At 39.8% G+C, this 15,225-nt stretch overlaps 2 protein-coding genes across 6 annotated transcripts in view; both read left to right on the plus strand.

Annotated features, from left to right (window-relative positions):
• Cpb2 (carboxypeptidase B2) overlaps positions 1 to 2,927 on the plus strand; it is a 36,049-nt gene extending 33,122 nt beyond the window's left edge. Inside the window, exons 11-12 of one of the 2 annotated variants that reach the window (XM_013349279.1) lie at positions 2,262 to 2,422; positions 2,623 to 2,927. In XM_013349279.1, coding sequence (XP_013204733.1) covers positions 2,262 to 2,395 — 134 coding nt within the window. In that variant the 3' untranslated portion in view covers positions 2,396 to 2,422; positions 2,623 to 2,927. The remainder of the gene's footprint in view (positions 1 to 2,261; positions 2,423 to 2,622) is intronic. The other variant, XM_005355618.2, reaches the window with a different exon arrangement.
• Positions 2,928 to 3,706: 779 nt separating this feature from the next.
• Positions 3,707 to 15,225, plus strand: part of Zc3h13 (zinc finger CCCH-type containing 13) — a 65,362-nt gene continuing 53,843 nt past the window's right edge. For 2 of the 4 annotated variants that reach the window (XM_005355619.2, XM_026783210.1), the window contains exons 1-4: positions 3,707 to 4,045; positions 11,088 to 11,213; positions 11,755 to 11,864; positions 13,380 to 13,491. In XM_005355619.2, coding sequence (XP_005355676.1) covers positions 11,097 to 11,213; positions 11,755 to 11,864; positions 13,380 to 13,491 — 339 coding nt within the window. In that variant the 5' untranslated portion in view covers positions 3,707 to 4,045; positions 11,088 to 11,096. The remainder of the gene's footprint in view (positions 4,046 to 11,087; positions 11,214 to 11,754; positions 11,865 to 13,379; positions 13,492 to 15,225) is intronic. The other 2 variants (XM_026783209.1, XM_026783211.1) reach the window with 2 other exon arrangements.

Consider the following 15,225-nt stretch of genomic DNA (forward strand, 5'->3'; position numbering starts at 1 on the left):
CCCTCCCTCTCCCCCTGCCCTCTTTGTGCAAGCACAGGATAAACCTGGAACCATAAATGATAGGCATTTGTTGATAGTAATTATCAGAATACTTATGGATGGCTGAATGCACCCACTGTTTATGAATATTTAAAAATATTAGAAAGTGTGCATAAACCATCTATAATACCAGCAGTCAGGAGATGAAGCAGGAGGACCAAGAGTTCTGAGACATTCTGGGTTATATTGAGAGTTTGAGGTCAGCCTGGACTACATGAGATTCTGTCTCAAAAAAAAGTGTAAGTAATGCTTCAGTTCACAAACCTTACAAGCAATCCTAGCACATGCAGAAAGAGACACATTATATAATTGCTTAATTGGAAAACTTTAGGAAATCAACCAAAGGTATTAGTAGCATAGTTGTAAGGTGGTTGATGAGGCACTAAATATATGCAGGTATACATTTCATATACGTAGAAGTAACCAGGCAGGAAAGAAAAGTAAGGCATGGTGGCACACCGCTGCGATCTCTACACTTTGGGGTGCTAAGTCTGGAAGATCACTAGCTTGAGCTAAACTTGAGCTATAGAGTGAGTTGTAGTCCAGCCTGGGCTAGGTAGTCAGATCTGTCTCAAAAACTCACCCCCCCCCACAGAGAGAGAGAGAGAGAGAGAGAGAGAGAGTAGATCTGACTGCCTGCTACAGCATGCATGAATATATATGTGTACAAGCATACACATACATACATATGGGTTGTTAAATACATGGATGTATATACATAAACACAATAAATCTGTGGCACTTACAAAAATCTAAAACTTTCACTGAAAGACAAATAACAGGAGAATTCTTTATGTTTTGGGCAACATGAAAATATTGTTAAAATTTTCCTAAATTGATTTGTATTGGTGCAATTCCATGCACACTCAAATGATTTTGAAGGAAGTCTAAAAGCTTTCCAATGTGGAAGAAATATTGAAATTTTCCTAAATTGATGTGTGTATTTAGTACAATTCCATGAATACTGACATGATTGTGAAGTTCATTTGGAAGGATACATTTGAGAGATGAATTTGTAAAATGCTGAAAGTAAAAAGCCAATAAGGAACAATTTGCCCCACTGATATACTGAAGCATGTTATAAGCACAGGATATTAGTATAGTGTAGAACTGAGCCTGGAAGAGACAGATCATTAAAAGGAAATAATGGGCACAGAAAGATATTCAAGTCTATCAGGAGACATTCAAGTCAGTTGAATCATTTAATTATCAGCCCTAGAAACACTGCCAAGTCACTAAGAAGAAAAACTGAATTACGCCAAGTGGTAGTTGTGCACAACTTTAATCCCTGCACTAGAGAAGCAGAGGCAGGTGGATGGATCTCTGAGTTTGAGGCCAGCCTGGTCTAAAAAGCAAGTTCCAGGAGAGCCAAAGCTGTTACATAGAGGAAACCCTATCTTGAAAAAAAAAAAACAAAGCAAAACAGAACAAACAAACAAGAACCCATCAACCAAACAAACAGAAAACTAAATGGAAATACTAATCTATCTTTCACTGAAATAAACGCCAAATAGATCAGATTTTAAAGTACAAAAGACCCGCCATAAGCCAAAAACTTGAGTAAGAAAAACTTTACAAGTTGCACAGATCTAATAACATTAACACTGTTCTTTTAAACAGTATGTGTAAACAAGGAAATTGATAGAAAACTGTAAGATGAACAATAAATTTATAAAGCATGCAATTCACTGATAAAAGAAATCTAAATCAAAGACAATAGTTTATTTTTTTTTCTCAGAAAATTGTCAAGATGCACGATTCTCACCAATGGCGCAGCAGCCGGCAGTGAGGGTATTCACACGCTGTTAGGAGGAATAGGTTTTGAATAATGCTTAGTAACCAGTGTGGTAACTGTTAAAAGGCACACAACCTTAGACAAGTGGTTCTACCTCTAGAAAATATTCCGAAGTAATAAACATTGATTTATTAACAACGGTGCTCACTCTAAAGAAACTAAGTTATTTACAAACAAAATTATTTAAAACAATCACATGTAGCTTTTCAATGCAATTCTATAAAACCAGTAAAAATGATGTAGATGCAAACTCAGTAATGATACATTTGGAAACGTTGCAACAATTACCTCTAGAAATTTTACAAAATAGCAGGCAGGCATCATGTGACTTTATGTAATAAAAATTAAGCCAGAAAATTCATGCTCTGTAAAATGCACTAAACTGTTTTTTAAAAATTTATTTAACTTTATGTGCATTGGTACAAAGGTGTCAGACCCCCTGGAGCTGGAGTTACAGACAGTTGTGAGCTGTCATGTGGATGCTGGGAATTGAACCTGAGTCCTCTGGAAGAGCGGCCAGAGCTTTTAACCCCTAAGAAGTCTCTCCAGCCCCTGCACTAAACTGTTATTGGCACTTACTGCTCCTTGGTCAGATTTTTGTGGAGTTCTGGGGCAACATCTGTTTTCTTTCTTATGTTTTCTTTTCAATGTCCACAACTTTCAGATAAGAAATTTAGGTAGCTTAATCAGAAGAAAGCAAAGTTATTTTCAGTTCTATAAAAAGAAATTGTTGTTAATTGAGTTGAAACAAATATAATTAAAAAATATTCTCTTTTGTCTTCTTTTAGACCTAGCTCCTGGAGGTTCTGATGATTGGATCTATGATTTGGGCATCAAATACTCATTTACTATTGAACTTCGAGATAAAGGCAGATATGGATTCTTGCTGCCTGAGAGATACATCAAACCCACTTGTGCAGAAGCTCTGGCAGCAGTCTCCAAAATAGCTTGGCATGTCATCAGGAACGTTTAATGTCCTTGCCTCTGCTCTGCGTGGTTTTATTTTATATCAAATTGTTGAACTAGCCTCTCAGTTTAAACAGGTACCTTTGTTTTGTCAAAGAATAAAAATACATAGCACTTTGATCTTAAGGATGACAATGGTTCATGTGTATTTTAATCTTCTTATTGTAAGGGGCTAGGTATTGATTCCCAACTCCCTCACCCCCTGATTTACAATGACCAGCTATTTTAAGCGGTTTAAGACTTATTATTGTGTGTGTGTGCGTGTGTGTGTGCCCTTGAGCGAGTTTAAGCACCTAGTTCGCGCTGGACCCCAGAGAAAGCGCTGGGTCCACTGTTGTTGAAGTTACAGAAGGTTATCAGCAGCCATATGAGTACTGGAAACCAAACGCAGTCTAAGAGCAGCAACAGCACTTAACGGTTGAAGCCATTTCTCCAGGCCCTCTTAAGCAAATTGAATACTAATTTTATGCAGATCATTGGATCCAAGCAGCAAAAGCAAAGGCACTCTGAAGCATCTTAAAGATTTCCACTTCAGAATTTCAATCAATCTCTGCTCATGTTCTTGAAAACACAATCCCTGTCCAGCTTTGGCTCCAGCGACAGGCCCAGGAGGGGTAGGGGCGGATGTCAAATTCTGCAGCTCCGATGCACGCCAGGCTGTGGTTACTGCCAGTAACAAAGTGGCACTCACGCACTGGAAGACCGTTAGATAGAGAACCTCTGCAATTAATTGGGAATCTCAGCTCTCCCTAGCTAGCTCTCAGTTTCCTTCTCCAGATCTCAGTACACAGGCGGCGCCAACACGCCTCACTACCCTGGAGACGCCAGGGGGCGTGGTCCGGGAGGGGCGGGACTTACTCGCTGACGACTAATCTGAAGGCCGGAAGTCGCCTAGCCTGTGGCGAAACGGGGTGAACTAGTGACTTCCGGTGGCGTTTAGATGCCGCCTGTCTAGCGGCCTGGGCGAGTTGCGGCCACTGCCCGTTGCCCTGCTGCGGCCTCTGTGCGTCTCCTCCTGTGTCCCGAGCTCTCTGGAAGCCTGGCGAGGATCCGGGCGGGCCCCGTTGCTCCCTGTTCCCGGCGTCCGTCAGCCTGCGGAGAACCGGTTCCTGGGAGCCGCGCATGTACCTCCTCCTCGTCGTCGTCCCGGGGCCGGGCGCGGGGACAGTCGGCTCCCCAGCTCCTCGGAGCGGAGGCGGCGGGAACGCCTGAGAACTGCGCCTGCTAAGGGTGCTCGGAGAGGAGGTAAGCGTCCTGGGAGCTGATGGGGAGGTGGGAGGGTGGCGCTGTGCCCTCCGTCCTCTCTGGGCTTATGCTGCTCGCTCTTCTCAACTCGGCTTGAGCATCCCACTCTGCCCTCTGCAGTAGCTCCAGGACATAGACGTGTCTGTTGCTGTGGTTGTGGTTCTGGAGTCTGTCAGGGGGCAGGCGGACTGGGATACCCTGGCGCGGGGCTCTCATTTGAATGTGATCGAAGTGCAGCAGAGCGGTCTTGGATTTAGAGTTACCTTCTTCCCGTCTTCTACACCTGTCGGAGAGGGGAGAGCCTAACTTTTGATTGTTTCTGGTCTTGCTTACTTCCCGGCTGTAATAAATACCATTGGGAGTGTAGGAGCGCTGCTTTTATTTTTCCACTCCCCCTAGTCACTTTTGACAACTGGTTACCAGAAGCGGTGGGGAAGGGGCGGGGGTGGAATGAAAAGAAAATGTATATCTGACAGTACCATTTTCTAAGTAGGTTAGCATTTATGTGGTTGGAAAAGTATTCGAAGTTGAGAAGACTTCAATGGTATTGGTAGGCTCTTGTTTGTACAGGGCAGTATCTTAAGTTAATCAGTTTTATTACGAGTCTTCAGATAGTTTGAACTTTGACAATTATTGACAGGTGGAATCTCTTCTGGTTTGGAACTTTAAGTCTGACATTTAAGGTTTTAAAAGTCTGTGATATTGGGCGGTGGTGGCGCATGCCTTTTATAGTCCCAGCTTTCGAGAGGCAGAGGCAGACAGATCTCTGTAAGTTCGAGACCGGCCTGGTGTACATAGCGAGTTCCAGGACAACCAGCGCTACACAGAGAGGCTCTGTCTCGAAAAAGAAAAGAAAACAACAAACAACAGCCACAAGAAAACCAAAACAACAACAACAACAACAAAAAAAAAGCCACCCAAAAACTCTTTATAAAAGTTGCTTAGTTAAGTCCAAATGACTATGTGGTTCTGCCTTCGTGTTCAGTTTTGCTATGTAATTTTGACATACTAACTCCAATATCCAAGAAACAGTACTTTGCAACACGATATATAGGTTTCCAAAAACTTGCAACTTCGTAATGGTTTGATTGTATCAGATGAGAGTTTCAACTGTGGACTTAGCAAGATGCTATAGGCATGGAGCAGTTTCTGTGGAAATGGTTGTGCACTGAAACCTGAGTTTCAGTGTAAGCCTCGGGTAGGATGCAGTTGCACAAAACACAGAGTGGACATCCATCCGTGGCAGGTGGCTCTGATACCCAATGTACAGACACTCAAATCTCTTCTAGAAAGTTATGTAATCTTTGAACATGTCCCCATCTCGTGTGCTTTCAATCATCTCTATATTTGTAATACATAATGTGTAAATATTATATAAGTAGTTTTATACTGGATTGTTGAGGAATAATGTAAATAGTTTGTACACTTTTGTGTAGTTTTTTTCCCCTGAATATTTTCCATCCGGAGATACAGGTTTTTTATTTGTGTTCTGTTTATTGGTGATTCAGAGTGAACATTAACTGCTTATTTTGACATATACACACTCTGTCCACAACCATACCGCCCTGAGTGCACATGGTCTCAAGCTAAGCAGGGTCAGGCCTTGTTAATGCTTGGATTGGAGATGTACACACAGACCTCAGTTTATTGTCTATAATATAAATTTAAAATACTAAAGCGCAGTGTAATATATATCAGTACATTTTATTCAGTTATTACTGTTACTTAAGTATGAATTTTGAATTTAAGCGTAGGTCACATTCTCGAGATATTTAACTTTCCAAAATTTGAATCCAAAATATACCTAGTCTCAAACATTTAGGATAAGGGGATTCTCAGTTAGCATATGTTTTACTACAGATTTTAGCAGTCCTTGGAAGTGATTATTCAAGAAGAGCCGCCTCTGTGGTGCTTCTTCAGGGAACAGTTCTCATCTTTGAGATAATTTTCTGTCTTAATAGGCTTAGCATTAGTGCCCCAGAATTTGATTTTTTTTAATTGAAAGGAGTTATGAAATTTTCAAATATTTATTAAATTCTAAAGGAGAATAGATACAGGCAAATAACTGCATAGTTGTTTGGCTTCAGTAATGCTTATATTTGAGAAAGCCATGATGAAATAGGTGATGACAGGTTAAACCAAAGAATAATCTGAATACCAAATAAAGGAACATCTTCAGACAAGAGTCAGTTTACCAAGAAGTTATTGGTTTGTAGTCTCAGTGGTTGGGAAGACATTGGCATCTGCAAGTCTAATATTCCTCCTCCACTTTGAAGCACTCATATCTATCTCATCAATGGCTTTTGTCCTTCAATCAAATCTACACTCTACTCTTTTGTGGGATTCATCTTTCTTTGAACCCAGCGTTTAGGATTGAAGTTTTTGATTTTTCACATCAGTTGATTACATGGTTTAATATATGAAAGTAAATGTTTTTTCTAGTGTGTTGCTGATTATGTATTTATTTTTATGACAAATGAGCTTTTAAGTTGTATTATTTTCTGTGCAAACAGGTGTTTATTCATGCAGACTCATAGCTGTGGCTGCTAATGTTGAGGACAGCATTGTATTGCAGACGGCTAGTAGGAGTTTTATGGTGGGCAGTGTATTAATCAACTGTGTTACTGTAATGAAATTTCTAAGACGGGATACTTAGGAAAAAAAGAAAGCCAATTTTGACTTACAGCTTTAGAGATTTATGTCCAGGGTTGCATATATTGCTTTGGGCCTCTTGGGTGGGTGGCACAAACCGGGAAGTGGAGTTAGAAGGAGAGATGAACAGACAGGTTCTATAGTTCACTTGAATTGCATCGCTTTGCCTCATGGTGCAAGGATTTCCTATTACGTCTTACCTTTTAAAAGGTCCACAGGCCCCTGCTACTACTGCCCTGAGGACCAAGCCTTTCCTGACAGTCTTTTGTTGGGGGGAGGGGGGATGGGGGACACTCATCCAAACCTTAGCAAATGATCAGAGGTGGACCACTATAGTAGCATATGCCAGTAATACCAGAACCTGAGAAGCCGAAGCAGGAAGATTTATTCCAGATGGATGTTTTTAATTCTTATTTTTTTACCTTTTGTGCCTCATGTTTTAGTCCTCTCTATAATCTAGATCTGTTACCAAAATACAGTGTAATTCTAGGACAAAATCGGGCACTGTAGGATTCTGAGAAAAAGAAGAATACATCTTTTACTTTTTTGTATTTCCCCTTCATTTGGAAGACTAAGTAGTTGTTAGGGATAAAACTTACTGGGAAATTATCTTATAGGTGATTTTTTTTTAAAAATTGTTTATTTTTGTTTTGTGTATTTGAGTGTTTTGTCCAGATGTATGTATATGCACTACCTGTGTGCCTGGTGCCTTAGGAGGCCAGAAGAGGGTGTTGGATTCCCTTGAACTGGAGTTATGGATGGTTGTGAGCTACCAGGGGTGTGCTGGGAATTTGAACCATAGACCTCTGCAAGAGCAACATGTTCTTTTAACTGACGAGCCCCTACAGGTGAATCTTGAGTGCTTCATGCTCTCTGTAAAAGCAATCAATTCTATTTGTATGGTGAGCAGCATTTTACTGGTAAGAGTAAAAGATTGGGGTGTGGCTTACAAGTTGGAGTCTGTAGTTTTTACTTCATTTGGTGTGATGTTCCAGTGGGATGTGGACATCTAGTGTGAAGAGCAGCTGTGAAGCCGTGCATTCCAGCAGTAGACTGGGGGAAGAGAGCACTGATGGTCTAAATGGGGGGGCAGCATGGGAAGAAGTGGTGGGACAGGGAGTCCTGGGCTCATTTAGGAAACCAAGAAGGGAAATGGCAGATGATATAGTAATAAGTAGTGTGTTAATCAGAGTTCTCTAGAGCAGTGGTTCTCAGCCTTCCTAAATGTAATAACCCTTTACTACAGTTCTTCATGTTGTGGTGACCCCAACCATAAAATTATTTTATTGCTATTTCATAACTATAATTTGCTATTATTGTGAATCACAATGTAATTATCTGGTATGCGACCCCATGGGGGTCATGACCCACATCTTGTGAACCTCTGCTCTAGAGGAACAACTGATAGAAAAAAAATATATTATATATACAGGTGATACACACACGCATATGATTTATTAGAGTGGTTCACAGGCTGTCGTCCAGCTTGTCCAACAATGGCTGTGTCCCAATAGAAAGTCCAAGAATCTAATGGTTATTTAGAGCACAGGGCCGATGTTTCAGCTGGTCTTCAGTGTACATTGGAATCCTGAAGAAGTAGGTTCTGTTACCAGAGAAGCTAGAATGAGAGCAAACAGGCAAGGAGCAAACACTTTCTTCTTGTCCTTTCTGTAGCTACCACAGATGGTGTGGTCCAGATTGAAGGTGGATCTTCCTACGTCAGAACATCTGGATTTAGGATGGTCTTCAACTTCTTATAATTCAATTAAGAAAATTCCTTCACAGGTGGACCCAGCCCCTTGGGTTTTAGTTAATTCCAGATGTAGTCAAGTTGATAACCAAGAATAGCAATCACAAATAGCTTCTTGCATTGGTGGAATGTTATTTTTGGTATGAAGGGGTGTCAGAAGTAGACTTACATTAGGGTAGACATGCTGGGGACAGAGCTAAGCTATGCTCACTGATAGAGATGGTAGAGGGAAATGTAAAGGTCAGAAGTGAGCTTTCTGGAGGTGTTGTAGGGTGAGACCATCTACTTGGGAGGAAAAAGATCTGCATCCTTTAGGTTCTGAATAGTGGAATAGCCTGTAGCAAGTTCATCAGGGAACTTAGAGTCGGTTCAGTTTTATTCAGTGGTTGAGGATCATGTTGTGCACTCAAGTATTGATTGATAATAATACAATGGTACTTTAAGATGCATTTTTGCCTTCAGACTTTTCTGCTCCATGCCTCCCCTGCCCCCAGGTTTTCTCTGTGTAGCTCTGGCTGTTTTAGAACTCACTCTATAGACCAGGCTGGGCTCAGATACACCTACACTGTCTCCCAAGTGCTAGGGTTAAAGGTGTGAGCCACCACACATGGCTGACATACATTTGCTTCTGTTGCCTTCTACATAGATAGAAATTTTATATTTCTAGGTGTTTTCTCAGTCAATCAAAGCTCTTGTTTTCTCGGTCTTTCCCACACCACTTCTCTAAGTTTTCTGTTCTTTTATGTTCCTTCCCAAAATCAACTGGGTATATGATATGGCGTTGCAGCATCTTCCCTACACATTTATGTTTGGGCTGAGAATGAGTCCAAGAAAAATTAAAGATACACTTTATGTTGATGCTAATGCATTGGCTAATTTGTTCTTTTTGTTGGAGAATGACTGATATAACTGATTTTGCTCACCTATGTGCCATTCTACACTATTGTAAAGCATCTTATTATTTCAGAGTTATTTCCCAACTTCTGTTGTATTAAAAGAATGGTTACATTTTATGATAAAGAGTTAGTACTATAAACTTAATTAACTACCAATTAAGTAATTCTACCTTGATGTATCGTTTTATGGTTTTTTTTCTCACCTATCAAACTTTGTTGTTACTTTTTTAATCTACCAGACTGTAACCTGAATGACCTTCCTAAATGGAATGTTTTGATAATCACTATTTTTTTTTTTTTTTTTGGCTTTTACTGTTTATTCCAGGCAGGCCTTGACCTCACAGCAATGCTCCCGCCTTAGCTTTCTGGGTGCTAGGATTACCTGTGTGCTGAGGTGATTTCAGGTCCAGCAATATATCTTTATTTGAAACCATATTAAAGAGCACCTGTAATCTTTATAAAACTAGTTCTGTTGCTGGGAATGTAGGGAAGCCCTGTGTTTAATCCCCAGCATACAAACTAGGCATGGAATTACATTCTTGGAATTGCAAAACTGGGCATAGAGGCAGGAGGATCATAAGTTAAAAGATTATCCTCTGCTGTATGTTGAATTTGAGGCTAACCTAGGCTACAGGAAATCTCACAAACACATACACACACAAACACACACATACATACACGACTAGTTGTATACACTTTTTTTTTTTTGCTGCCATGGCTCTTTCTGATAACTTGACAATTAAGATTTCTGCCCATGCTTAGGTGATATAAAGTGTTGTGAAGTTTAGCTTTTTTGGTTTTGCTCATGAGACAGTCTCTTTTTTTAGTAGATCAGTATGAGTTGTTTCCTGATCTGGAATTTGTTTCCTAGCATGTGCTGTCATCTGAATTTTTACTTTCTATCAAGTGATTGGTTTAGTTTTCTGAGTATAGTTTTTTAAATGCTTTGTTTAGCTTTTTATGTACTTTTGCAATTTTTGTGTCTTATTGCTAATGACAACCCATTTCTTACTTTTAGCATCCTTGACTTTCTTGGCATTGTGTGTTGGATTATAGAAACGCTTTGGAGAATTTTGGTTTTGGTATTACTGAAAAATTAACCTTCTTGATCAAATTGCCTTTCCATGAACTCTGCAGAATACTTAAATGGCACCCACTTGTCGTCCATACTATTGTTTGTTTGTTTTACTTTTGATTTTCTTCCAGACATGGTCATGCTGTAAGCTGGTGATCCTCCTGCCTCAGCTTCCTGAGGATGGATATTAATGCAGCACCACACCCAGACATTTCCATACTCATTTGAAGCAGTACTTCTGTAGCTGTTTACACAGTAGAAAGAGCTGTTTGTACTTTCAGTTAAGATTTTGCCTGGTTTTAGTTCCCATGTTCATTGACTTACGTATCTTTTTTAGTTAGCCGGTTGTTAGGCTAGCAAGCTTCCCCTAAAGGATAGAGCTACCAAATTTTACAAAGGTTTTTATAAGTAGCACATAAGGTAACAATTGTAGTTGGATGTCCAGGACAGAGGGGTCCAGGTCCAGCCCACAGATTCCAGACTTAGAAAGCATGCGTTAGCAGGCAGCGTGCTTACTGGCGTCCTCTTCTGCATCCTCTGTTCATGCTCCAAGAAGACACTTGTGATTCTAGAGTGTTACCCATAGCACTGTCTAGTTTTAAGTTTTAGGCTCATGTGTAAAATGTGTAAAAGATTTTACTGTTTTAACTCTCTCTTTTTTGGTTAAAGTAGTTCAAAATGTCAAAAATTAGGAGGAAGGTCACAGTGGAAAACACCAAGACCATATCTGAGAGTACATCCAGAAGACCTAGTGTATTTGAGAGGCTTGGACCCAGCACTGGCAGCACAACAGAGGTGAGTTGTTACACTGTGGACACAGGGAGCTTTTTGGAAGGGATTAGGAATGTTACTCAGTGGCAGAGCCCTTACTTAGTCTATACAAAGAGATCTCACCCTCGATCCTGTGTACTGGGGGAACATTTAAAATACTATTATTGAAGTTCTAATTCCTTTTATAAAGGAAAATGGGTTGTTTTGTGATGGGATTAGTTTAGCAAATTTTACTTTAGAAAAGAAATGAAAGGGGTTAAGGTTTGTAAATTTCTCATTGTGATAAAATGTTTTTGTTTTATATATACAATGAATTTTGATATGAAAGAGAGGCTAAGGTTTGTCAACTTCTCATTGTGATATAATGTTTTTGTTTGTCTTACAAGTACAGTGAACTTTGATCCTATCCATGCCCCATTCCAGTAACACCCTACACCCCCCCCCCCCACACCTTCTTGTGGTTTATCATTCCTTTATTATTGAGCAGCACGTGCTTAGCTGGCGTTTGGGTCACTCTGATTTGATGTTTCCTTCAGACACTCACACAGAAATACCTGTTTCCTAGACACAGTGCCGGAACTGGCTGAAGACTGGCAGCTGCCTCTATGGAAATACTTGTAGGTTCATACATGGCCCTTCACCTCGTGGGAAAGGTTACAGCAGCAATTACAGAAGGTAAACTGAGAATTCACACGTTTTCTATAGTATTAACAAGCAAATTTTGCAATTTAGTTTAAAAATCTGAAATTAAACCATACATTTAGTCAGATTTTCTGTCTTGGGGTAGTCTTAACAGTTGGATTGACAAGATCTTTTAAGATTAATAAAGCATTAGCTTTAAAGTGTATGTATTTGCATGCCTTTCAGATAATAGTGCACATCTGTGAGGAGACTGAGGCTGGGGGTGAACAACTACTAAAATGCCCCTGCCTCCTACTGCCCCAATTTTGTATTAAATCTCTGCTTAAGCAGAACTTGGAGGTGTGAGAATTTACTTTTCTTAAAGTTAAAACTCTTCCTTCATAATGCAGTGAAGTTTAAATAAGGTTTAATTGTAATTTTCTCAAGGCCTTTTAAATTTGAATCTTCTACAAGCTTTGTTGTAAAATCTACTTGCCACACCTCTTAGGACACTGTATTAATATACATATGTTTAGGGGCTGGAGGGATAGGTCAGTGGTTAAGGGCCCTGACTGCTCTTCTGGAAGACCTGGGTTATTTCCCATCTTCCTTCCGCATGGTGACTCACAACCATCTGTGGATCCGGTCCCAGGGGATCCAATATCCTTTCTGGCCTCAGACACCCAGTATGCACATGATGCATAGTGATCCACGCAGGCACCACACGCGTGCACATAAAGCAAACAAAATAATTTTCAGAGTGTTTATATATGGATAAACATTTTCTATGCAGAACATATTTGACTAAACTGAATTTGCATAATGAAGATCTTTTTAGTATTCCTTTTGTCCCCTTATGATTTTGTAGTATCTTTAAAGGTAACAGATACAATGTTTCTTTCAGAAATAATTTAGTCAGTAAACAGAATTTACCTAGTCCTGAAATTATATGTGCTGATTGCTAAGCCTACAGCATTAGTAGGACAACTGAAACTTAGTCACTGGGGATTTTTTTTTGAGTTTGTGTGTGTGTGTTCATGTGAGTATACCACATTTGAATGTGAAGGCCAGAGGACAGCTTTTGGGAGTGTTCTCTCTTTCGGGCCTGAGTGACAATCACTTGTACCTACTGAGCCATTTTGATGGGTGCTGGCTTTCATTTTTAAGGCGGATGAAATATTTTCCTAGTTAGTAGTCTATCCAACTACATACATATATGGATGGGAATGCTATTACCTTTTATTATCCTTTATCTACAACATGACTGCTCTGTTTATGTGGTGAACAGGGAGTAACTTAAGCTGCCTTTTGCGTATTCATTTTCTTCATTTCCTTGTTTCTTACTCATATTCTCAGTACTTACCACCCCATGGAAGCCAACCTGCATTTTGATTGGCACTGGAAGAAAACTTCTGAATATTGTTCATATTTTTATATCTTACTATTTAAGCTGAAACATTTTTTATAAATTTTGGCACCAGATACTTAAAATTGCATCAGTATTAATTTATATTATTCTTTTAAAACATCATATAAATACAGAATTTTGTTGTTTTGTTTGTGTCAAAGGTCACCAGAAAGACCTACAGGTGACCTCAGGGAAAGAATGAAGAATAAGCGTCAGGATGTGGACACTGAGTCCCAGAAACGGAGCACAGAGGAATCATCCTCACCTGTTAGGGTAGGTGTAGCAATTACAAACCCATTAAATTTCAGTAATTTATTCTACAATTCCATTTTAAATATTAAGTGGTATGCTCAATCTGTAGTAAATCTGTTATTAGACATTGCAGTGTCCTGTGTGAATAAATGGAAATTTGTTTTGTTTTGTTTTTTCAAGACAGGGTTTCTCTGCGTAGCTCTCGCTGTTGTGGAACTTGCTCTGTAAACCAGGCTGGCTTCTGAATAGAAGTAATTTATGGGGCAGGGATAACTGTCCGTTCTTCTGTGTATTTAAAATGAAAAGGATGGAGCAGCAGAGTTTGTGCGCTCCTGGAACTCATGAGTACCTAAATGTAGTCCACAGTTTCAGAGTTGAAGGATATTTGCAGTGTGTGCTGCCCTGTGGTTGGTTTTCATCCCTCTGTGAGGAAACCCCTCATCTTCTAGCAGTCACTCCGCGGACCCTGAGCTGAGGCCGTCATGGAAGCCCTCCTTGTTTTGTGAATTGTTCACCCTGGCACTTTATATTATGTGTCATCTCTTGAGACTAATACAGTACTAATACTGTATTAGTATTTCACATTTTTTCATTCACTTAGCATTGATCAATATTTGGGCTCTTTCTACTCCTGCCCCATAATGTGAATGAGAACACTGATGTACAGGTTTTTGGTCAGCATATGAGTTCGTTTTCCTTGGTGTAATCCCGGGGAACAGAATTGCCGAATACAAGACCTATTAGTTACTTTCCTGTAACAGAAGCAGCTTTGGAAGAGTTTCTTTTGGCTCAGCATTTGAGGGTGCTGGGTGCACTGTGGCAGCGGATTATGGAGGCAGGAGCATCCACAGCCAGCAAGCAGAGGGCAGTGAGCGTTCTTGTCATCCAGTTCAGGATCCTAGTCCACAGGCTGGAACTCCCCATTTCACCAAACCGGAGTCACATCTCCAGGTGATTCTAGGTCCTGCCACATGGCGAGTCAGTATTAGCACCCAGTGCGACGGCCACTCTCACTTCTAGCAGCTGCTAACACAGTGCTTTCAGCCTTCGTAGTGCTGTGGTCCTTTAGTACAGCTCTTCGTGCTGTGCTGACCCTGACCATAAAATGACTTTTGTTGCTACTTCATAGCTGTGATTTTGCTACTGTTATGAGTTGTGATATCAATATCTGATCAACCCACACATTGAGAACTGCTCTGCTCTACTGTCATTTAGAGGTCGCATCGTTTTTACTTCTAGACAGTAGGATATGAAAGTTCCCATTTCCCCATATTTTTCCAGCTTCGAATCTAATTTGGTTTTACTTTGTGACTTCCTAATAGCTAAGGATGCCAAGCAAAGGGTACATGCTCACTGACTGTTGATGCATATCTCCAGATACTTTGCCTAGTTTTTAAAATTGAGCTATCTTTATTGAGTTGTAAGAGTTCTTTATATTTTGAGTACAGGTGAAATATATTTTTTGGAGATTTCAAGTTTTCATTTTTTTTAATAATGTGAAATAATTGTATATTTAAATCTCATCAAATTTCTAGGATGAATTATTTTGCTTTACCAGTGTTTAATGCAAATTTGGGTAATTTTTAAAGTTAAAAACAGCAAAAAAATAAGATGTCTTCTAAAATTTTTTTCCATTCCTTTTTTTGATTCTGAAATAAGTTAAAATTTAAGAAAACATCAGAATGAGCATATAATTCCTATATTTGCTTTCATTTTTAAGATGCCTAAAACAAATTTTCTACCATTCTGTGCATT

Source organism: Microtus ochrogaster, chromosome 17, assembly GCF_000317375.1.
Source record: "Microtus ochrogaster isolate Prairie Vole_2 chromosome 17, MicOch1.0, whole genome shotgun sequence".
Lineage (NCBI taxonomy): Eukaryota > Metazoa > Chordata > Mammalia > Rodentia > Cricetidae > Microtus > Microtus ochrogaster.